This window comes from Hyperolius riggenbachi, chromosome 5, assembly GCF_040937935.1.
Source record: "Hyperolius riggenbachi isolate aHypRig1 chromosome 5, aHypRig1.pri, whole genome shotgun sequence".
NCBI classification, from domain to species: Eukaryota; Metazoa; Chordata; class Amphibia; order Anura; family Hyperoliidae; genus Hyperolius; species Hyperolius riggenbachi.
In genome coordinates this window covers 190,319,527-190,344,583 of record NC_090650.1, presented here as the reverse complement: position 1 = coordinate 190,344,583, position 25,057 = coordinate 190,319,527, and the positions used below count along the sequence as shown (strand labels likewise).

Sequence of the window (25,057 nt, the reverse complement as noted above, 5' to 3'; positions counted from 1 at the left end):
AGGGTAGGTTACATTAGGTAGGTGCCCCCAAGGGTGGGTTAGATTAGGTAGGTGCCCCCAGTATAGGATAGATAGGTAGGTGCCCCCCAGCGTAGGTTAGATTAGGTAGCTGCCCCCCCCCCTTCCAGTATAGGCTAGATTAGACAGGTGCCCCCAGTATAGGTTAGATAGGTAGCTGCCCCCCAGGGTAGGTTAGATTAGGTAGGTGCCCCCAGTATAGGATAGATAGGTAGCTGTCCCCCAGTGTAGGTTAGATAGGTAGCTGTCCCCCATAATGGAGGGGGGAGCCGGAGCCGCGGGGAGGGCAACCCGACCTCTCCCTCCCTCTCCTGGGCCGCCCTCCGTGCTCCCCCCTCAGATGTAGAGCGCAGCAGCAGCCAGGGAGGAAGCGCTGTAAACATACCTCCCTGCGTTCCAAGTGCTGCTCTCTCGCCGCCGGTCTCTTCCTCTCTGCCTATACGATGGTGCACACGCTGGTTCCTGTTAGCCGGAACTAGTGTGTGCATCAACGTATAGGCGGCAGAGAGGAAGAGACCGGCGGCGAGAGAGCAGCGCTTGGAACGCAGGGAGGTATGTTGTTTACAGCGCTTCCTCCCTGGCTGCTGCTGCGCTCTACATCTGAGGGGGGAGCACGGAGGGCGGCCCAGGAGAGGGAGGGAGAGGTCGGGCTGCCCTCCCAGCGGCTCCGGCTCCCCCCTCCATTTCAGCGCCCACCTCCCAACAGCGCCCCGGGCGGCGGCACGGACCGCACGGCGCTAAAAACGGGCCTGGTTCTGTGTGAGAGTAGGGTTAGGTATAGTTACAGTACAATATACACCACCAGGGGGGTGGTTAGGGTTAGGCACCACCAGGGGGGTGGTTAGGGTTAGGCACCACCAGGGGGGTGGTTAGGGTTAGGCACCACCAGCGGGGGTTAGGCACCACCAGGGGGGTGGTTAGGGTTAGGCACCACCAGGGGGGGGGGGGGGGGGGTTTATGGGTTAGGGGTAGGTACAGAGGGTTCTGTGTGTTAACGCGAAATAACAATAAGGCTTTAACGCTAACTAACAATAAGGCTTTAACGTTAAATAGCGATAAGCGGCAAATGGATTAGCGGCAACACCGTGCGCCGTTATTCTCAGGCGCCATTTTCAGATGTAAGCCTATACACAGTTAATACACAATATGTTATAGATGTTCTAGTGCAGGGGTAGGGAACCTTGGCTCTCCAGCTGTGATAAAACTACAAATCCCAGCATGCATTTGCCTTTATTAATCATGTGTGGCTGTCAGACTCCTGCAATGCATTGTGGGACTTGTAGTTCCTTAACAGCTGTGGGACTTGTAGTTCCTTAACAGCTGGAGAGCCAACGTTCCCTACCCCTGTTCTAGTGGAAGCAGTTTACAAAATAATCTGGTTATGTAGTGTTAAATCAAAATCACAGATTAACGTTTATTTTCCACTATAGATGAAAATGGTGAAGATATGAGAGACGCAATGGAAACAAATCAGAATCAAGAGACCATGGAAAAAACTACTTCAAGCACTACATTAAAAATGTCTTTTACAGAATATAGGCAGATCTCCAATTTAATTGTCTTCTACATGCAAAAGATGGAAGAATGTAAGCTCTTAATGTCATTAGCTTTATATAAATGAACTGTATGTAAATCAATATATACACTAAAAGATACAAACACAGGAGGAGTGTATGCAAAAATAACATAGGTGTAAAGGCTCTGACCCATACAGAATTGTATGATCTGATTTTCACTTTCCATTTTCTTGCATTGAAGTCTATGGTGCCGTCTTTCTAAGTTAATTGCAAGTACACTAAACATGACTATTATAACATATTTGCTTTGAGTGTTGGAGCGACCTAAAAAAAAATGTAGGGCCTTCTTAGGCGCTGTCCATTGCAGTCCAGTGGACAATATTGCGTTGAAATGCAACGCAATGCTATTCCTAGGGTGCTTTCACATTTCACAGTACAGTGTGTGGTGGGTTTTGACCCAGTACCACACAGCATGCTTGCATACATAGCTTGAAACCCTTTCCCCCTCCCCAGCACAATCCAGGATGGGTTCCCTTCTTGCAATTTCTTGCTTGATTATGCCTAGAGGTCCCATCTTAACCTTGTGAGTAATCTCGAAGCCCCTTGCTGTATGTTTACACTTGCCATTCATTCACTGCACACTTCTGATAAACTATAGCAAGCCCTTATAAGAACATTGAGAATCAGAATCAGAATCCTATTTATTCGCCAAGTGCAGCAGTTGCCACACTCGGAATTGTTTGTGGTACACATCGGTATAGAGCATAGTGCAAGGGGGGGGGGGGGGGGCGCCAGTGTTCGTGGTCCTCACTCGGGAGAGGCAACTGCCCAGTTTGACTTGTTGCGTCCTGTTCGTGAGGAAGTCTTTGATCCAAGTGCAGAGAGTTTGATCAAGCCCGAGTTGCACTAAGTTGTTATGCAGGATGTCCGGGCTGATTGTATTAAAGGCAGAGCTGAAGTCTAGGAAGAGGATCCTTGTGTAGGTGTTAGGTCTGTCCAGATGTTCCATGATGAACTCCAGACTGATGTTAATGGCATCCTCTATGGACCTGTTTGCTCTGTATGCAAATTGTAGAGGATCTAGGAGAGCATCGGTGGGGCTTTCAGATGACTGAGGACCAGTTTTTCGAAGATGTTCATGACAGTTGGGGTAAGGGCAACAGGTCTGTAGTTGTTGAGGTTCGTGACTCCTGTTTTTTTGGGGACTGGTATGATGGTGGACCTTTTGAGGCAGGAGGGGACTATGCCACTCGTCAGGGATTTCTGAAATATGGCAGACAGTACAGGGGCTAGCTGGCTGGCGCATGTTCTCAGGCACATGGATGACACGCCATCTGGGCCAGAGGCTTTCCTGGGATTCAATTTCCGGAGGTGCCTGAGGACGTCAGACGCCTGGATTTCTAACGGAGCTGGGAGGGCCCTGTCTGTGCTGAGGAAAGAGGATGTGGGGGGTGTCCTGGGGGTGGCCCCGTGGTCTGCTGTGTGGGTGGATTGGTTTTCGAACCTGCAATAGAACTCGTTAAGTTTTTCAGCTACTGCGAGGCTCGGAGGAGCATGTTGAGGGGAGGGTTTGAAGTTTGTGGCTGCCCTAAGGCCTTCCCAGACCTCCTGTGCGTTGTTGGATCGAAGGCTGAGGCCCAGCTTTCTGGAGTAGTCCTTCTTTGCAGCACTAAGTTTGCGCTTAAGGGTGTACCTAGCTGCCTTAAACTCCTCCGGTGTGCCGGACTTGTGCGCCACTTCCTTGATTTTCCGGAGCCGGCGTAGCTTGCCGTTAAACCAAGGCTTGTTGTTAGGATAGACCCTGAATGTCTTTGTGGGGATGCACAATTCCTCGCAGAAGCTGATGTAGGAGATGGTGTTCTCTGTCCATTCCTCCAGGCAGGGTGCCTCAAGAGCCTCCCATTCAGTGCAGTCGAAGCAGGCCTGTAGCTGCAGCTTGGCTTCCTCCGTCCACTTACTTACGGTCTTGAGGACTGGCTTGGATGACTCGAGGTGTTTCCTGTAGGTGGGTATAAGGTGGATTAGGCAGTGGTCAGAGTTGCCTAGGGGTGCCCGACGGGTGGGTTTGTATGCGTCTTTGAGGACTGTGTAGCAATGGTCCAGGGTGTTTTGATCCCTGGTGGGGCAAGTAATGTGCTGTTTATAGCGAGGCATCTCCGTGCGAAGGTTGGCGCTGTTGAAGTCCCCACAGATGATGAAGAGGGAGTTAGGGAGGGATGTCTCCCACCGTGAGATGGTGTCGCTGAGCATACGCAGCGCGATCTTGGAGTTGGCGCTAGGGGGGATGTATACTCCCACAAGAACGTAGGAGGAGAACTCCCTTGGAGAGTACTGAGGTCTGCAATTGATTACTAGTAGCTCAATGTCTGGAGAACAGCAATTGTCTATGGTGGATGTGTTTGAGCACCAAGAGGTCATAAGTATTGTCCATTTATGCATTCCATTTTGGCCCAAAGTAGAATCCATTTTTATAGAGCTGTCCAATAGGGAAATGTTGTTCACCCCTCAACTTTTTCTCCTAAATCTCAACAATTGCCAAATGAAATCCTATAAGGGGTCTGTGTTGAGGCATATTCTGAACGCTGCAAGAACCTTGATCCTCGGGGCTTGGGGGGCCACTCTGGCTGATATGGTGAAAAAGCTGGACTTGATTTATGATTTAGAGAGCATGGATGTAATTAGTGTTGGGCGAACACCTGGATGTTCAGGTTCGGGTCCGTTCTGCCGAACATGGGCCAGATGTTCGGCATGTTCGGCCCGAACCCCGAACTCAATGGAAGTCAATGGGACCCCTGAACATGCCGCTTTTGGGGGCCCTATGGGGTCGCAGGCATAAGGGGGGAGCATGCCCCGATCGCGGGGGGGGGGGGTCGGAAATTCCCCCCACCCCCTCCGCTAGCGCTCCCCCCTCTGCCCGCTTCCCCATAAAAAAAGTTTGCGGAAAGTTAATAGTACCTGGTGGCTGGCTGACTAGCTGGCAGTGGTGAGATGAGTGAGGAGGAGTCCGACTAGGAGACGCGTTGAGGCCGGGCAGCGGGCGCTTCAGCGGTAGTACCCTTGTGGTACTTCCGCCCTTCCTCTGACCTCACGTCCTCTACGTGATGACGCATACGAGGGTGCGCGTGACGTTCACCCTCGTATGCGTCATCACGTAGAGGACGTGAGGTCAGAGAAAGGGCGGAAGTACCACAAGGGTACTACCGCTGAACTGCCCGCTGCCCGGCCTCAAAGCGTCTCCTAGTCACTGCCAGCCAGCCAGCCACCAGGTACTATTAACTTTTCGCAAACTTTTTTTATGGGGAAGCGGGCAGAGGGGGGAGCGCTAGCGGATCGGGGCATGCTCCCCCCTTATGCCTGCGACCCCATAGGGGGGGCCGTATTCGGGCGAACAGGGCCTTGTTCGGCCGAACAGGGGCCCTGTTCGGGGGGCATTGAGCAGTTCGGGCGAACCCGAACTAAAAGGCCGAACACCATCAGGTGTTCGGTCGAACTCGAACAGCACCCGAACAGGGTGATGTTCTGCAGGACCCGAACAGTGGCGAACACTGTTCGCCCAACACTAGTTGTAATGCCTGGCAGATCGCCTGCTTTCTTTTTAGCAGCTATGCCCGAATCTACCACCACCTTCTTCACCCTATGTGGCACGTCCCCGATTGAACCGAAGGTGAAGAGCAAGACCTTCCCGACTTCGGTTACACCAAGGCCTTGGAGGTGCAATGTATAGCAGCTGAGGTCAAGAAAACCAGAGTACCACCAGACAAACAAGACTATGTAGCTAGGTGATTGAATAGGCTACACAGGTTATCACAGGAGCAAGATTTCCCAGAGCAACCGCAGATCTGGGCTTCAGATACCACCACAAATAAACAAGATACAATGGTTGCTCAGGACGACCGCAGCCTGAGCCTCTGACTAACAAGACAGAGACACAGACTGAATGCTTGCAAGTCTAATCGCTGCCCAAGTGATGGCAAGCATCCACACTGACTTGAACAAGACAGACAAGTAACAGTGTAACTAATAGCAACTGCAGCCTATAGTTACGTACACAGGAAATGGGTCAAGCTGGAACAGACAGACAAAAGGAATGTTTGCCTAGCAGTAGCAAACATCCACACAGATCTAAAACAAGACAAACCGGTAGGAGCGTAACTAATGGCAACCGATGCCTTAGTCACGTCCTCAGAAACAGAGCAAGCAGGATAACTACCAGTCACAAGGGTGGTGAAATAGACACTCGCAGCATGGATCCAGCAACAACTCGGATAAGCTGTATGCTATGTTGGGCAAGGTCTGGAATGAGAGGCAGGCTTTTATGTGGACATCAGCCAATGGAAACTGACATGCAAATTCCCACACACCTGAATGGTAATCATGAAATCCTGTGCTACACCGATTGAAAGCTGCAAGCTGTCTCGGAATGGACAGAACTCTCATTACAAATGCATGCCAGACTATACAACCACATGCATGTAAGAAATCCATGACTGTCTGACTGCAATTCAACTGCAGCCAGCCACAGGTGGATTCATGACAATATCCTGGCCTACTCTGAACTGCAGTGTACTTGCAAACAGCAAAGACTCTCGCAGCAAATGCAAACAAAACCAAGCAACCAAATGCAGGCAGAAATATCAAAACTGCTCGGCTGCAGCTCCGCTGCAACCAGCAGGAGGGATCCTTACAATGGTATACTCTCTTCAGGGGAGAGCTGAGAAATTTTTCTAAATCTGGAGGATCTGGTTTGTGTAGTAGTGTACAGGCACTCAGACAAGTTTAACCACTTCACCCCAAGGCAGTTTTTACCCTAACGGACGAGTGATTTTCACCTTTCTATGCTCATCCCTTTCATTTGCCAATAGCTTAATCACTACTAATCACAATGAAATGATCTATATCTTGTTTCTTTTCACCACCAATTGGGCTTTTTGGGGTTGATATTTGTTTTCAGTAATTACTTTATTTTCTATGCATTTTAAAGGGAAATGCAAGGAAAAAATGAAAAAATACACTATTTCTCCAATTTCCTCCCCTATGGTTTTAATATAAACACTGCTACTGTACATAAAACCCACACATTTTATCTGCCTATTTGTCCTGGTTATCACAAGATTTTAATTATGTCCCTAGTACAAAGTATGGTGACAATACATCATTTGAAAATAAAGGTGTATTTTTTTGATTTTTTTTTTCACTTTTTTCACATGCACGAGAATGCACGTGCACCCGCAGATGCGCGCAGCAGCAGCACTGTCAGACTTACAAAAATGTCCTGGAGCCATTAAGAGGCTCTAGCAGGATGTTTTTATAAGTCAGCATGTCATTATGTGGTTAAGCAAATACTTGTTGGTGAGTAGATCCTAAATTGTATGGTTTATTAACCTTGACATTGGTTGATTAACTACGAACAGTGTACCAGTAGAAAGATATGTATAGCTTAACTCTAAGACCCATAGTTCTCCTAAGTTAATGCTAAGTTGATGTTCATAGTTTTTTCTAAATACTGTTACTCAGTTAAAAATACTGCAATATTCTGCAATATGTGCACATGGTGAGAACACTTAGATTATGGATCTATGTTATGTCATTGGCTTTTTACTTTTTCAAGATTTATTTGATATTTGTTCTGTTTCTACTATTTGCTGAAAGTGAATTGTGTAGCATTACCTACCATGCCTATTGGCTACAATGTATTTATCTTGCCAAAAAGTCATCTTTGAATTCGCCTCAGAGACCTAGACACTGTAATTGCTTACTCTGTGAGGAATTTGTTCTTGCCTGTACAACTGTTAACCTAAATAAAGTATTTGAAAACATATATCCGTCCATCAAGACCAACCAGAAAAAATAAAATACCCTTATCATAAACCCAGCAGAACTGCATTATAATTTCCCAAACCATAATGTGCTTAACGTTACATTCGGGTAGGGGCCTGGGCAACTGCTTTTTTTGACAGTGCCTAAAATGACCAATTTACCATATATCTTTGAATAAAACTTGACCTTGTGAATAAGATATAGGGGAAAGAGGTGCCTAGGAGTAATAAAATACTTTAAAAACAAATAAAATGAAAAAAGGTGAGGTGGCTTACCTCAAGGAAAACAAACTCTCTTAATAGAAGAGTTTTTATTGCATTGGCAATGCGTTTCATGGGTACTTGCACACTTCCGGCCAAATAGCAGTGCCTAAAATCATTAAACAATTGGGTGTGTCTTCCTTGAGCTAAGCAATCTCACCTTTTTTTCATTGTATTTGTTTTTAAAGTATTTTCCCCTATATCTTGTGCTGTCACCCTCCTTTTGAAGGGGAAACATCCCTCTTGGACCATTCACAGGTCACTTGAGGTGGTTATTTTTTATCAAGAATGCAACCACCACCAGCTCTGCCTGGCACCCGAGTGGAGTTGGGTTTGTACATCTCCACTTGCCGACAGTGGTTGGTTGTCCTTCTGCAACCCACCTTTGTGAGTATAATCTACCTTGACTATTAAAATATTTTCCCACTACTGTGACATACTGCACCATTTGGGCTCCAGTTGTCTGTGTTTTTTTTTCCTCCTGTAGGGTGCAATTTTTATCACCCCTCAACCTTGTGAATAAGTTGACCCCCAGTAATGGCTGCACTTGAGGACCAGGAGGGGTTAATGGCTACACTGCATGAAGTATTGCAGCTAATAACCCCTCCTGGACCCCAAGTGCAGCCAATAACATTCCCAGGTCTCCACGTGCAGTCATTAAAACTCTTTGCACAACAACTATAGACTCCTTTACTAAATGCGGGCAGTATCCTCCCCATCCCCTTCCACCCGTTAATCAGCGCGGGTCAGCATCTTTCCCCTTTCTTCCCACTTCTGGTAATCCGTGCACTCAGGATCTGTCCCTCTGCCCCTCCCCTCTCCGGTAATCCGTGGGGCTGCTAGTTGTTGTGGCTTCATGGGTTCCACATTCCCAATTGTAGCCAGCTTGTGTGGGGATTGCCCATCCCCATTCTGCTATGCAGGGATTCCTTTTAGATGGACACACATCAAAAGGATAAATAGTCGTTGAAAATACAACCCTCCACGGTATATTGTGACAAAAAAATAGCTGGGAAACTCCAAACAGAATAAAATACTTAGAACTCAATATGAGGCAAATGTTGTCTTATTTTATGTTAAATAAACATTGCGTTTATGTAGTAGTCTGGTATTTGTAGGTCAGCCAAAATGTTCAGGGAGACAAATCTCACTTCCTTGGTTCAGTAGTATGGCTAGTGATTATGGAAACCAACTAGAAGTGCCTTTTGTCCTTTTGAATTATGTACACTGAAATGCAGTTTTGAAATATGCCAGTGTGTTTCATTACTTTTTTTTTTTCCCCAACTTTATAGCTGAAGAAGACTGTCAACTAACAAAAAGTCACCTGGTGGACTGGTACCTTAAGGAAACTGAAAGTGACATAGAAACTGAATCTCAATTAATTCAACAGAAAACTATCATAGAAAAAGTCATACACAGGTTAATTCATTATGTAAGTGTTTGGTTTAGTTCACAAGCTTGCACAGACTGCGTCCACTGAACACACAGCACAGTTTTAACAGGAGACTTAAAATACAACCCTGCAGTCAGTAGGTAAACTCAGGGCTAAGAAAATCGAAAACCTTGCGCTCCTTTCCTGAAGAAATCAGTGCTTTCAAAAAGATCCTTTTTCTTCTTGGTCTCTATGCACTGAGCTGCTCCACATGTGTTGGACAAGGAAGAACTTATTCTAGAAGAAAGGAAGCGCTCTATAGTGCATTTCCCAAGGATATATTAAATCGCAATGTAAGATTATACTCACAAGATGTGAATGGTTAAAATCGCTCATCAGCGGTACAGTCCACCGCTACACTCTCAGGCAGATGGGCAACAACGCGCTGTGGCCGGCAGCGCGTTCTCCGATGCTCTGCGCCTTCGTCAGATGACGCCCATACGCACTAGACGCTGGCTATGTACGCTCCTGTAGCCGTCGTCATGGCTACTGGAGCAAAACGTTTTGCTCCAGTAGCCATGACGACGGCTACAGGAGCGTACATAGCCAGGGTCTAGTGCGTATGGGCGTCATCTGACGAAGGCGCAGAGCGCCGAAACGTGTAATGACGCCATACGCACGCTGAATCTACAGTCACGCCCACTCCCACAACGAGACGGCTTCCCCGAGTATCGGAGAACGCGCTGCCGGCCACAGCGCGTTGTTGCCCATCTCCCTGAGAGTGTAGCGGTGGACTGTATCACGGATGAGCGATTTTAACCATTCACATCTTGTGAGTATAATCTTACATTGCGATTAAATATAGCCTTGGGTAATGCACTATAGAGCGCTTCCTTTCTTCTAGAATAAACTCAGGGCTAGCCTTTGACATGAGTGACTGCTCAGGTCACCACAATATGCTTCAGAAGGATAGCCAAGACCAAGGGCAGCCGTATATGGGCTACATTCTCACCCTGTACCTTCCATGGTAACATCCCTTCTCCCCGGACCCTCAAAAGGCCCCTCTCTTCTCCCCCATCCTCAATAGCTTAACTCTACTCAAGACCTTCAGTAGCCTCACTCTAAGACCATTAATAAGCTCCTCTATCTCCCCATCCACCCCTCAACATCCTCAGCAACCTCAGTAAGGCCCCCTCCCCATTCACTCCACAGCACTCTCAAACCAGCCCTCACTCTTTCCCCCAGACCCTCAATAAAGGTGCATATAAGCAAAAAGTAGGTATTGCCCTTAAAGATCATGCATCAATTGTTAGGGTAACAGTTTGAGGCACAAGTGCTATAAGCAAGCAGTTTCTGAGGGTCTGGGAATTCAAAAACACAATGAGGGCCTATTCATTAAATAGCGCTAAAATTGCCATGTGCAGGAAGCGTTACTTATGACAGTTGCGTATCAGTGCAGCCTGCATTGGCTAAGTAATGTGTATGTTGCTACAGTAACATGCTAAACAACTGGCATAAGTAATGATGGAATTGCTGTAAGCTTCCTTCGCACAGAACTATCACTTCTACTTTGTTTTTTTATATGGGTACATATTCACTCACAAAATGCAAATTGAGGGTTTCACAGCCTAGAAATCTTATGCAAAAAATATAACTTTTAATAGTAATGTCAATAAATAGCATTATTACTATTTCTTGGCATTACTATAAAAAGTTATGTTTTATGCATAAGATTACTAGACCGTGAAACACTCAATTTGTAAATTGTTTGTTTTTGATCTTGTATTCAGAGGGGTGGCCTCCTTTTTTTAGTCTTAGATATTAATACCAATATTTAACATATGCTCATTTGTCACTAGTTTGGGGGTGGTCAAAATTCTGGGGGAGGTACTCAAGTTTTGCTCTGGCATACCTGAGGCTAACCCTGGGTAAATATATTGTACATTGATCAGCCAAATCATTTAAATCTTTCCATACATATAGTCATACACAATAAAGGGCTGACACTGGATATAAAAAATCTGTATAGGCTAAAATGAAAAAAAAAAGAGTACTTTTCCCAAAATAACTGGAACAGTGTGGGTGCTCAAAAGGGGAGATTTATGGTGCTCTAAATGTTCTACAGCAAGAACTGAAAGACTAGTTGTGTCCATAACAGATTGTCAGTGGGGTCAAATACTGGGCATATTATAAAATTACATCACTAGGGATGGGCGAAAATGTTTCCCGGCGAACTGGTTCCGGGGAATGTGCGCTACTCTGCCAATCAGATATGATCACCACCCTGGCCACTGAAGATGCATACAGTTGACGGGCTATAAACAGGGGAAGCACATGCAGTTAAAATTAAACTTCACATGACCCTATATATATATATATATTCTTATGGAGATTGGGGTTCTCCAGTGCTGTGTGCATGCTTTGCATAGCATTGCATAAAATTTGGTTTGTGCTGCTCATCCCTTGGTGTATGTATATATATATATATATATATATATATATATATATATATATATATATATATATATATATATATATATATATATATATATATATATATATATACATATATATACATATATTTACATACCGTAGTTATTTTGGTTGAAAAAAGACATACGTCCATCGAGTTCAACCAGTACAAAGTACAACTCCAGCCTGCTCCCTCACATATCCCTGTTGATCCAGAGGAAGGCGAAAAAACCCCTACAAGGCACGGTCCAATTAGCCCCAAAAGGGAAAAATTCCTTTCCGACTCCAGATGGCAATCAGATAAAATCCCTGGATCAACATCCTTAGGCATAACCTAGTAATTGTAGCCATGGATGTCTTTCAACGCAAGGAAAGCATCTAAGCCCCCTTTAAATGCAGGTATAGAGTTTGCCATAACGACTTCCTGTGGCAATGCATTCCACACCTTAATCACTCTTACTGTAAAGAACCCTTTCCTAAATAAATGGCTAAAACATTTTTCCTCCATGCGCAGATCATGTCCTCTAGCCCTTTGAGAAGGCCTAGGGACAAAAAGCTCATCCGCCAAGCTATTATATTGCCCTCTGATGTATTTATACATGTTAATTAGATCTCCTCTAAGGCGTCTTTTCTCTAGACTAAATAAACCCAGTTTATCTAACCTTTCTTGGTAAGCGAGACCTTCCATCCCACGTATCAATTTTGTTGCTAGTCTCTGCACCTGCTCTAAAACTGCAATATCTTTTTTGTAATGTGGTGCCCAGAACTGAATTCCATATTTCAGATGTGGCCTTACTAGAGAGTTAAACAGGGGCAATATTATGCTAGCATCTCGAGTTTTTATTTCCCTTTTAATGCATCCCAAAATTTTGTTAGCTTTAGCTGCAGCGGCTTGGCATTGAGTACGATTATTTAACTTGTTGTCGATGAGTACTCCTAGGTCCTTCTCCAAGTTTGATGTCCCCAACTGTATCCCATTTATTTTGTATGGTGCTAGACCATTGGTACGACCAAAATCCATGACTTTACATTTGTCAACATTGAATTTCATCTGCCATGTATGTGCCCATATAGCCATCCTATCCAGATCCTGTTGCAATATGACACTATCTTCCTGAGAGTTGATGATTCTGCACAATTTCGTATCCTCTGCAAAAATAGCAACATTGCTCACTACTGCATCTACTAGGTCATTAATAAATAAATTGAAGAGCACTGGACCCAGTACAGATCCCTGTGGGACACCACTGCTAACAGTCTCCCATTTTGAGTACGATCCATTGACCACAACTCTTTGTTTTCTGTCCATTAGCCAGTTCCCTATCCATGCACACAAACTCTTCCCCAGTCCTTGCATCCTCAACTTTTGCACCAGACTTTTGTGGGGAACAGTGTCGAAGGCCTTTGCAAAGTCCAAGTATATCACATCTACAGCATTCCCAATATCCATATTAGCGTTCACTACCTCATAAAAGCTGAGCATGTTAGTCAAACAGGACTTGTCTTTAGTAAACCCATGTTGATGCTGAGAAATAAGATTATTTTCTACTATGAAGTCATGTATAGTATCTCTTAGTATCCCCTCAAATAGTTTGCATAAAACTGATGTTAAGCTTACAGGTCTATAATTTCCTGGATCTGATTTTTTGCCTTTCTTAAATAATGGGAAAACATGGGCTGTACGCCAATCCACTGGGACTCTGCCAGTTGCAAGAGAGTCACAAAATATAAGATAAAGGGGTTTAGCTATAACTGAACTTAATTCCCTTAGGACCCGAGGATGCATGCCATCCGGGCCAGGTGCCTTGTCTATTTTAAATTTATTTAGTCTTGCCTTCACTTCTTCCTGCGTTAAGTATTTAATATTACAGTTAGAAGATTGAGACACTTCTGAAGACAGAAGCAAAGAAAGCATTTAATAACTCTGCCTTACCTTGGTCATCCACCATTGAGTTCCCACCCTCATCCTTTAGGAGTCCTATACAGTCAGCCTTTCTTTTTTTAGAGTTGATGTACTTGTAAAACTTTTTTGGGTTAGATTTGATATCCCTAGCGATTTGACTTTCAGCTTCGATCTTTGCCAGCCTAATTTCTTTTTTACAATTTTTATTGCACTCCTTATAATTGCTTAGTGCCGCCTCGGTCCCCTCCTGTTTTAGGACCTTATAGGCATTCCTTTTCCTCTTCATTTTATCCCTAACCTTTCTATTCATCCATTGAGGCCTTTTTTTATTCCTTGACATTTTGTTTCCATATGGGATATACATACTACAATATTGATTGAGAATAAGTTTAAAAGCTTGCCATTTCCCTTCAGTGTCCTCCCCTTGTAGTACATTATCCCATTATCCCAGTTCACCAAACTTAGTACCTGCCTAATTTGATTGAACTTTGCTTTTCTAAAATTCAGTTTTAGTGGTCCCGCTGTCCCGTGGCCTATCAGTCACCAGATCAAACGTTATCATGTTGTGATCACTATTTCCCAAATGTTCTTGAATCTGCACATTTGATACATTATCTGGTCTATTAGAAATGATCAGATCCAGTAACGCATTCCCCCTAGTTGGTTCCATTACCATTTTAGTCAAGTAATTGTCCTGTAGTGCTGCCAGAAATCTTCTGCTTTTACCAGAATGGGTAGCCTCAATACCCCAGTCAATGTCTGGAAAGTTGAAGTCGCCCATAATTATGACCTTTTTTACTTGCAGCTTTTTCAATCTGCTGTAGTAATCGCAGTTCTGCAGCTTCATTAATATGAGGTGGACTGTAGCATACCCCAATAAGCAATTGGCAACTTTTATTTCCACCATGACTATTTACCCAAACGTACTCCACATTTTCGCAATCTTCTTCCATCTCATCGTTGAGGACAGCTGTAAAAGAATTCTTAACAAAGAGACAAACCCCTCCACCTTTTTTCCCTGTTCTATCCCTCCTAAACACATTGTATCCTTTTAAATTAGCTATCCAGTCATGGCTTTCATCCATCCATGTCTCGGTTATTCCCACAATGTCATAGCCTTTGTCATTCAGAATGAACTCTAGTTCGTCTATTTTATTTGCAAGGCTCCGAGCATTGGTTACCATGCACTTTATATTTTTACCACCACATTTACCAATTTTGTTTACATGAAATGGGCTACTTGAAGTTTTACTAACCTCCTTAATCTTTACACTGTCCCCACCCCCCTCTCCACCCCCCATAATGTTAGGCTCCCACGGTCTTTTTACCTTATCTTGTCTACATATTTATTTATCCTCCCGCCTCCCCCCAGATCCTAGTTTAAAATCTCCTCCAACAGTTTAGCCATCTGCTCCCCCAATGCAGCTGCACCCTCCCCATTAAGGTGCAGCCCATCCCTGCTGTAGAATCTGTAGCCGACTGCAAAGTCTGCCCAGTTTCCAGGAACCCAAACCCTTCCTTCCTACACCAATTTCTCAGGCACTTATTTAACTCCCTAAGCTCCCTCTGTCTCTTAGATGTAGCATGTGGCACTGGCAGTATTTCAGAGAACACCACCTTGGAGGTCCTTGCTTTAAGTTTATCTCCAAGTACCTGAAAATCATTTTTGAGGACCTTCCATCTCCCACTAACTTTGTCATTGGTGCCAATGTGTATCATGACAGCCAGGTCTTCCCCAGCCCCACCCAATAATCTGTCAATTCTTTCCGCTACATGCCGAACCCGAGCACCCGGGAGACAACAGACTGTACGGCATTCACGGTTTCTTCAACAGATTACCCTATCTGTGCGCCTAATAATTGAATCCCCTACCACTACTATACAATCCTTAGGAAATGTTAATTTTAATATGCACAACAGCTGTAAACCTCGCTGCACTAAAAATGTAACTTCCAGGACAGTGAGTTTGTGTCCATTGTGGTTTCTGCATTTTTTTACTGATTTTATGCGGAGTAATAGAATTAGCACTTCAGTTTTAACCAAAAGTCCTCTCCATATTAATTTCCAATTAATATAATCCTGCTGAGTTGTTGTTATGGAGGATATGCTGTAGACAGTAGCAGACATAGGCCCATGCAGTTGCACAGGGCCACCTTATCCTATGGGGCCCATGCAACGCCATCACAGTAAGACCTAGATTATCCTCTAGGTTTGTGTATATGTCAGCAGATTCTAGCTCCTCTGAGGACAGTTAGTGATGTGACAATGTACTCTGTAAATTACCTAGTGCTATATAATTATGTAATAATAATTAATATAGTAGGACATTTGACTATGGTAGGATTAGATTGTGAGCTCTTCTGAGGATGGTCAATTTTTATTATTATTATGTATTTATATAGCGCCAACATCTTCAGCAGCGCTGTACAGAGTATATAGTCTTGTCACTAACTGTCCCTCAAAGGAGCTCACAATCTAATCCCTACCAGAGTCAAATGTCTATGTATGTATCAGGTAGTGTATGTATTGTAGTCTAGGGTCAATTTTTAGGGGGGAGCCAACATCTGTATGTTTTTGGGATGTGGGAGGAAACCGGAGTGCCCGGAGGAAACCCATGCAGACACGGGGAGAACATACAAACTCCTTGCAGATAGTGCCCTGGCTGGGATTCAAACCGGGGACCCAGCGCTGCAAGACGAGAGCGCTAACCTCTACACCTCCGTGTGTATGTGGTACCATGTAGATAGATAGATAGATAGATAGATAGATAGATAGATAGATAGTGTAATGGTAGTAGGATTCTGGCTGATAATCAAATAAATTAAATTCAAGATAGTATGTATCCAAAATAATCAAATTTTATTAGCAATCAATTCACATGATTAAAAACATTAAAAAGCATAAAACCCCCCATAATTCCTGCAATAAGGAATCACTGGAAATACATTACGGTACATATATTAATATATTGTAATTAGCACACTAACATCAGGCAAAAAATATGAGCCGTGCATAAAGCAGGCTATTAGCCATCAAATAACAAAAACAAAAAAACAAAGTGCATAAGAGGTGGGATCGTGGGCTGCGCCCCACACCCAGAAAAACCGGGAATTGCGCCGCAGTCCACACCGCACCACCAGTGCCCACACCTATTCCAATGTAAAAATCAAACTGTTCAAATGAAAAAGTGCATCAGCGCATAACATATCTAAAGTGCAAAGTGCTAGGCTCCTAGAATGCCCGAGAATAGCTACCTTAAGTGAATGAGCTAATCCAGAGTGGGGGATGCCACCCTACGCGCTCGCAGATTTCCATCCGCTTCAGGCTCATAGCCTCCTTTATGCACGGCTCATATTTTTTGCCTGATGTTAGTGTGCTAATTACAATATATTAATATATGTACCGTAATGTATTTCCAGTGATTCCTTATTGCAGGAATTATGGGGGGTTTTATGCTTTTTAATGTTTTTAATCATATGAATTGATTGCTAATAAAATGTGATGATTTTGGATACATACTATCTTGAATTTAATTTATTTGATTATCAGCCAGAATCCATTCGTAGAGGGCCCTTCCTTCTTAGTGTTTATGGTTCTAATGTTTTTGCCCTGCAGAATGTGAATTTATGGTTATATATACCTTTTTGCTCAATAACAGTTAGTGTTTGAGTGTAATGGTAGTAGTCTTTCTGAGCATTTAAATTTTTACAAATTTTAATCTGTGACAGTCCTGTATGAGGCATGAGGAATAAGTACAACATTAGTACATTGCTTACACAATGCAGTGTAGGTCACATACTTTTGTTATTGACACTTTTTGGCTCCGCCCAGGATTGGTTATGACCATGCTTACTCACATGGGGCCCCCTACATCTGCATACTTGTTCAGGGTCTAAGCCTAAAAGCAGGGCCGGGACAAAGCAGAGGCTGGGCAGGCGCCAGCCTCTGGGCGCAGTGCCGTGAGGGCGCATTCCTCTTCCCTCTACATACATGTCTGGCTTGCCTGCCCTCCACATCTCCGTTTCCTCACATGGCCAGCTGCCTGCCTCCTCTCTGCTTTTTTCACAAGCCAAGCTGCCCAACTCCTCTCCTCACATGCCCGTCTGGAACAGGGCAAAGAACGGCTGCTCGATTGGCAGTTACATGAGTCCCTGTACCTTGTAGCACCGCATATCTTTTTGTCACCCAAAAAAACTTCCTGCATCTGCCCCCCACTGTGTCATCATAAGTGGCCAGCGCTGTTATTAAAGAGATGACAGCTAAAGGGGGTTTCGGTCGGGTAAAGGTGCCCTGTAGTACAGCATGAGTTGTGGATGCAGACTGGCTGCATTAAGTAGCAGAGCTCAGCCAGCAGCACGCTAATTAAATGCTGCCTCCCCCATCCGAAGTGAAAGTTCTTTTGGTCAGCGACATGATGAATAACCAGGGAATGGAGATGCTAGTCCTCACTTCTCAGCTTCCTGAGGGTGGAAGAAGCCAACGAGATCCTGGAGTTACTGGACCATGACAAGCAGCTGTGAAGAGCAGAGAAAGACAGACTCAGACAGGTTATGATGGGGCTGGGTCATCACTGGGAATGCAGTGCTAGAGATTTTTGCTGTCAGCAAGGAGAGGGTGCTGGACAAGATGGCAATTAGCTGCACCAAGTGTGGCATGCCCTGGGCAGACTGGCCAGGTCAGTCCTCTAGACTGCTGGCAAGAATACTAGTCAGATTTCAGCCCAGAGCAACTAGTCAGATTTCAGCCCAGAGCAACTAGTCAGATTTCAGCCCAGAGCAACTAGTCAGATTTCAGCCCAGAGCAACTAGTCAGATTTCAGCCCACAGCAACTAGTCAGATTTCAGCCCACAGCAACTAGTCAGATTTCAGCCCACAGCAACTAGTCAGATTTCAGCCCACAGCAACTAGTCAGATTTCAGCTGATACATGCTACCACAGGTCTTTCTGTATCTTCTGGTCAACTTTGATCCAGTTGTCTTAAAATCTGAGACCATATAAATAGCTGAATTTATACTTACCTGGGGCTTACTCCAGCCCTATGTACTCCATAGGGTCCTTCGCCGTCCTCTCTGGCTGCTCCATTATTCTAAATTCTTCTCCGGTAATATGTCCAGTCACCATGAGTCACAGGAATGCAATGGCAACGTAAGCGTGCAGCCACACTAGCACAGTTCAGTGCGACTGACTGGCAGCGATTGTACATATTCCCCGAGAAGACTGTAGAATAACGGAGGGGCCGGGGAGGAGGCGAGCGAGTCTACAGAGTACATGGCGCTGGAGAAAGCCTCAGGTAAGTATAATTTAATCTATTTATAAGGTTTCAGGTGCACTTTAAGGATGGTATACACAATAGATTGATATTGCCCAACGTACAAATGCCAGATTATTAGCAGAGGCAGTTATTATCGGCTGCCTCAGCTGTCTACAATCTAGCGCATGTACAGGCCTTTAGCAGCTCTATTGATCATTTAGTCTTTTGTAGTTGATTGTAATATCAGCTAATATGCAATTCGAACAGATTGATGGAATTGATCCATTTTTTAATCTGATTGAATTGCATAGCAGCTTTCTTTTCATTAGTGGGCCCGAAAGATAGTTTCCAATCGATATTATGATTGAATTGGACGATCCATTGCCTGGAGAATCTAATTGTTAATGCCCACTTTTATGCCTGGTACACACCATGTAATTTTCTGTCAAACAGACGTGTCGATTAGATAATTTCTGACAGGTCCAATCTGATCTCTGATCATTTTTCTGATCAATTTCCGATCACTTCTTTACAAAACTGATCAGAAAAAACTAACGGAAATCAGATCGGACCTGTTAGAAATTATCAATTTACCTGTTTATGTGACAGGAATTGCATGATGTACACCAGCCATTAGAAAGGCCCTGAAGACTTACTGCTAGGGTAGGCAGAGTTCTGTCGAAGCTGCAGTTCCACTTGATATCTGTCTTATGTCTGGTACACACTATGCATTTTTTCTGTCAGATGGATGGGACATTTTACATATTTCGATAATTTCTAGCATGTCCAAGCTGCTTATGACTGAGAAAGGGGTTGATTTTGTTCAGTACTCATGTCAAAATCGATCCTTTCTCTTCGGGAAGCAGATTAGACATGCAAGAAATTATAGATTGATAGGAAATTTCCCATTAATCTGATGAGAAAATTGCATGGTGTGTATAAGCACTGCTGATTTATTAAGTCTGGTGCCAAGAAAGTTTTTACCTGGAGCAGCAATTGCCTCTCTTGTTCACAGTGTAGCTTGTCTGCCCACATGTTGGGGGAGGGTTTGTCGTAACCAGAGCAAGGCGAATGGAAGTAAATGTAGAGTGAAGCAGGTGGAGACATGGAGCAATTGCTCCGGGTTGACTAATCAGAATCTTTCATTAGGAATTCTTCTCCTCTTTGCACTAGGTCTGTTCCAGAATACATGCATTCCAAAACTCTGCCTTGTATCCAGGGCCGGATTTGTACTTTTTACCGCCCTAGGCCCACTATCACCAGCCGGCCCATGACATCGGCAGGGTTAGGATAGTGTTATTGGATGGGGGGTTTAGGGATACTGATAGATCAAGATATCAGGTCAGGGGTAGGAATTTACAAAAAAAAAAAAAAAAAAGGTGGTTAGGTCATTTGTCAATTTAGGGTTAGGCTAGGCATATAGTGCTGCAGCAGATGTCAGTGCTATACTGAATCTGAGAGGCGTACGTACAAAAAGGCGCCCGGACAAAAAGGGCGCGGGGTGTAAACTCTAAATAATAATTAATCATTAATAGGGTTTATAAAAATAGTGTGCTATATTTCGGTTAACAAATAAGGTTTAACAAAATTATAAATCTTTAAATAATGTTTATGAAGTCGGAAATTGTGAAAACGTTAATCTTCCCTTTTCTAAAGTTAAACTTATAATTACGTTTATGAAAAAAACAATAATATATGTTTAATTGTTATAATTCTATATTATTGTGAATAACCTTCATTTACGGTTTGTTCTTACAATAAAATCTGAAAATATTCTTTATAACGATGATATAAATATAACTACGTTCGTAATAAGTGTTGTAAAACATTAGTAATTATTACTAAATTTTACTAAAACTATACCTAAGCCTACTCTTACACAGAACCCTCCCTGTACCTATTCCTAACCCCTAGACCCCCTGTTGGTGCCTAAACCTAATACCCCCCTGTTGGTGCCTAAACCTAAGACCCCCCTGTTGGTGCCTAAACCTAAGACCCCCCCCTGTTGGTGCCTAAACCTAAGACCCCCCCTTTTGGTGCCTAAACCTAAGACCCCCCCCTTTTGGTGCCTAAACCTAAGACCCCCCCCTTTTGGTGCCTAACCTAAGACCCCCCCTGTTGGTGCCTAAACCTAAGACCCCCCCTGTTGGTGCCTAAAACCTAAGACCCCCCTGTTGGTGCCTAAACCTAAGACCCCACCTGTTGGTGCCTAAACCTAAGACCCCCCTGTTGGTGCCTAAACCTAAGACTCCCCTGTTGGTGCCTAAACCTAAGACCCCCCCTTTTGGTGCCTAAACCTAAGACCCCCCCCTTTTGGTGCCTAAACCTAAGACCCCCCCCTTTTGGTGCCTAAACCTAAGACCCCCCCCTTTTGGTGCCTAAACCTAAGACCCCCCCTGTTGGTGCCTAAACCTAAGACCCCCCCTGTTGGTGCCTAAACCTAAGACCCCCGCTGTTGGTGCCTAAACCTAAGACCCCCCCTGTTGGTGCCTAAACCTAAGACCCCCCTGTTGGTGCCTAAACCTAAGACCCCCCTTTATTATGTGGATAATAATGTTTTACTAATTGTGGATGCAAAAAATATTTGCAATTTACGTTACGTACTGATCGCTTTATTTTGTGAATAATAATGTTTACAACAGTAAGGGATAAAACTTTAAATAATGTTTTAATTAGTTAAATAAGATAAATATGTTTAGTATTTTATAAACGTTATTCGGCACGGGTGCATTTTATAAACGTAAATCACCACAAGCACACTTATAAATCATTTAAAATCTCCTGGCGCCGTTTGTAAACTTATTTATGTCCTGCTCCCTTTTTTTCCTGCTCGGCGCCCCATTAAACGCTATTTATTATGAGAGTGAATGGCGGTGCCCTTTTTGTCCACTAGCGGCATGCGCCTTTTTTCCGCTTCCCTATACTGAATCTGAGAGAGTCTAAGCGCTTGGAGTCCTATGGGAGAAAAGCGCTATAGAAATGTTATTGTATTGTATACGGATACATAATAATAATAATAATATGATAGGACATTAGACTATGACTATGGTAGGATTAGATTGTGAGCTCCTCTGAGGACAGTAAGTGACACGACTCTGTACTCTGTAAATTGCTGCAGAAGATGTCAGTGCTATATAAATACATAAATAATAATATGGTAGGGCATTAGACTATGACCATGGTAGGATTAGAGTGTGATATCCTCTGAGGATAGTCAGTGACATGACTACGTAATCTGTACAGTGCTGCAGAAGATGTCAGTGCTATATAAATACATAATAATAATATGGTAGGGCATTAGACTATGACTATGGTAGGATTAGAGTGTGAGCTCCTCTGAGGACAGTCAGTGACATGACTATGTACTCTGTAATGTGCTGCAGGAGATGCCAGTGCTATATAAATGCATAATAATAATATGGTAGGACATTAGACTATGACTATGGTAGGATTAGATTGTGAGCTCCTCTGAGGACAGTCAGTGAAATGACTATGTACTCTGTAAAGTGCTGCAGAAGAGGTCAGTGCTATATGAATAGGTAAATAAATAAGTAGGTCATTATACTGTGACTATGGTAGGATTGTGAGTCCTCTGAGGATTATCATTGACATGACCATTTACTCTGCAATGTGGTATGGAGGACATGAGTACTATATTATACTTAGAGCTGGTTCACACGGGCAGCGGCAGTGCAATTGTTTAATACAAACCCCACGTTGGAACCAGATTTTTCCCATCATCTGCCCGGCACTTTGGCGATCAGGATCACTAAGCGCTGCACCTCTGTGATCCCATAGCAGGGGTGAAAAGCATTACATGATACAGTGGTGGGATGCTTTTGGAGATATAAAGAGGGAGTGTAAGGACTGGAAGGGGGGGGGGGGGGGAGGAGGAGAAGCAGTGAGAGTGACAGGAGATGGGAGAGGGCATCAGGATGAGTGTTGAGGTGGCATGAAGTACAGCATTCTGGGAGTAAGGTAGGAAGCACTGCAGATTATGGCCAGGCTAGCAGGATTCTGTCAATGAGCAGAGAGATGTAAGATCATTTCTGCTGTCATAGTCACACAGGCTTCAGTTATTGCATCACAGCCTGATTTGCTCTCTCATTACTGCCCGTGCGCTCTCCTCTTCACACACAAAGCCAGGCAACTCTGTTTCCTTATCTTATTGATAGATAAGGCTGCAGTGATTGCTGGGCTTGCAGCAGCAGCCTCACTTTCTAGAAATCACAGGCTTGGAAGAAGGGGGAAGGAGGGGGAGAGAGACAGAGAGCTCCCAGCTGGGCACTCACTTCGTAGTTCGTAGGGGGCTGAGTGACTGTGTGCAGTAATACAGAGTTAGCTGCAGCAATATATTTACTGACAGACACACTTCACAATGAGACACTCGCTATGGCTGGCTGCACGTTGTTTCCCCTCCCCGCAGCCCCCTCCATGCTTACAGTGCCCCGCAAAGTTACCAGTTCTCTTCCTCCCTTGAATCTCCCCGCTGGCTAGCAGAGAGCTCAGCCCCTCCTCCCCTCAGTGTTATCAGAGTGGAGAGGAAGGGAGGGGCGCTCTCATGCTGCGTGTATGCAGGAGAGACTAGAGAACAGCGTGGCTGGAGCAGACAGCTGATTGCCGAACAACGGCTGATCTGCTGCCGGTATGTGACAGCCGCCCCAGCTCTCTTACTACTTTTCTTCCGCCCTAGGAACGGGCCTATTTGGCCTGTGCGGAAATCCGGCCATGCTTGTATCTTTTCATAATCTTGTTCATGCTACGGAATTTAATCTAGGTTTTCTTGAGGACAGGGCTGGGCAGAAGCAAAGGCTGGAGCGGCACTACACATGGCAGATAAGGTGACTAGCTGTCTCCTCAATACTCTACTGCCCCCACTACGGTACTGAGGAGACATCTAGACACCCTGATGTAATGGGGACAACGACGACTTTGAATAGTGGGAATACTGAGCTTTTTTACTTATGGGGGGGGGCGCACTTTGGAACCTCTGCCTCTGTTGCTGGAGAAGCTTGTCCCGGCACTGCCTAAAAGTATAAGTCAAAGGATCAGGGGGACATCCAGACAACTTGCATTGTTTAAAAGGAAATAAATATGGCAGCCTCCTTATCACTGTCACCTCGGGTTCCCTTAAACTACTTAAAGGCCGCGTCATGCCAATGGGTGTGATCGCGGCGGCAGCCCCAGGACCGCCTAACGTCAAGTCCTGGGGCCGGCTGCTTGTTAGGCGGAGCTCTGCTCGGAGACTGTTAGACGGTAAAACCGCCGTCTTTTTACTTAGTACAACGCTGCAATCCCTGGGGCACAAAAGAGAGATCGGCTCTCTTAGGCTGAAGCCTATGACAGCCGATCGCTGTGAATGGCTGGCAGGAGGTGGGAGGGAAGCAGAGGAAAAAAAGTGTGTATTTATTTAAACAAAAATTACAATAAATATTTGAAAAACAAAACAAAACTGGGGGCTGATAAGACCCCACCAACAGAAAGCTCTGTTGGGGAGAAAAGGTGGGGGGGGGGGGGGAGGAATCACTAGTGTGCTGTTGTGCGGCCCTGCAGCTTGGCCTTAAAGCTGCAGTGGCCTATTGAAAAAAAAATAGCCTGGTCTTTATAGGGGGGTTTAGCACTGTGGTCCTCAATTAAAGCAGTTGGTAATAATGACAAGCAGATTTAATGCAACTTGTAAATATACTAATCGAATTCAACACACAAAAAAGAAAAAAAGTGATCCAAGATTCTTAAGCCCATATCTTTAATTGTATTTATTTAATGTTTGCATTCATGATTTTTTTCTATGTGGTCTATAACTGGATACTTTAATGTTTCCTTTCCTTGAAGGACCATATTCTTATAGAATTGAGCAAGACTGATTTGAAGACTCTAGATTGTAAAGAGGACAAAGACGCCGCATCAGACGACGATCACATATTAGTTGTTAATCCAAACTATGTTTTAGAGGATTAAGATGGACACCCATTTTATGGACAAATGCACATTTTCACAGCTGATTATTTTGTATGGAAAAAATAAAGACTGATTTCTCAATTCTCCTTGTACTCTTATACAATAGTGGAAATTGGACTAGATATAGTCCATGACATGCTAATAATTTTAAGCACATGCAGAATTATGGAGATTTTATATGCAGATATGTGCAGCTTGAAAATCAATTGAATTCCACCATGGCACAGGAATAAATGAAAATCTCTAATGCAACCATAAGCAGAAGGGAAATTGGAGGTTCTGAATTACAGAATAATGCAAATGGATAATATGAATAAACATTAAGGTGATTGTACAATCTTTACCACTACTATGTAATGTGAGAGACATCCTGAAGTATCCATTCAAAGGACATTCACACAGTTTACCTTTCTAATACAGGGTTGGTAAGATTGTACAATCAAGATTGTATCAGCAACTTAAGTCAAATTCACACTTGGGGATCACTAC

General features: G+C 44.1%; 1 protein-coding gene across 1 annotated transcript in view; it reads left to right on the top strand.

The window, feature by feature from the left end:
- LOC137519361 (maternal DNA replication licensing factor mcm6) overlaps positions 1 to 24,649 on the top strand; it is a 198,107-nt gene extending 173,458 nt beyond the window's left edge. Inside the window, exons 15-17 of the mRNA XM_068238314.1 lie at positions 1,449 to 1,604; positions 8,905 to 9,044; positions 24,443 to 24,649. Coding sequence (XP_068094415.1) covers positions 1,449 to 1,604; positions 8,905 to 9,044; positions 24,443 to 24,568 — 422 coding nt within the window. The 3' untranslated portion in view covers positions 24,569 to 24,649. The remainder of the gene's footprint in view (positions 1 to 1,448; positions 1,605 to 8,904; positions 9,045 to 24,442) is intronic.
- Positions 24,650 to 25,057: the final 408 nt, after the last annotated feature.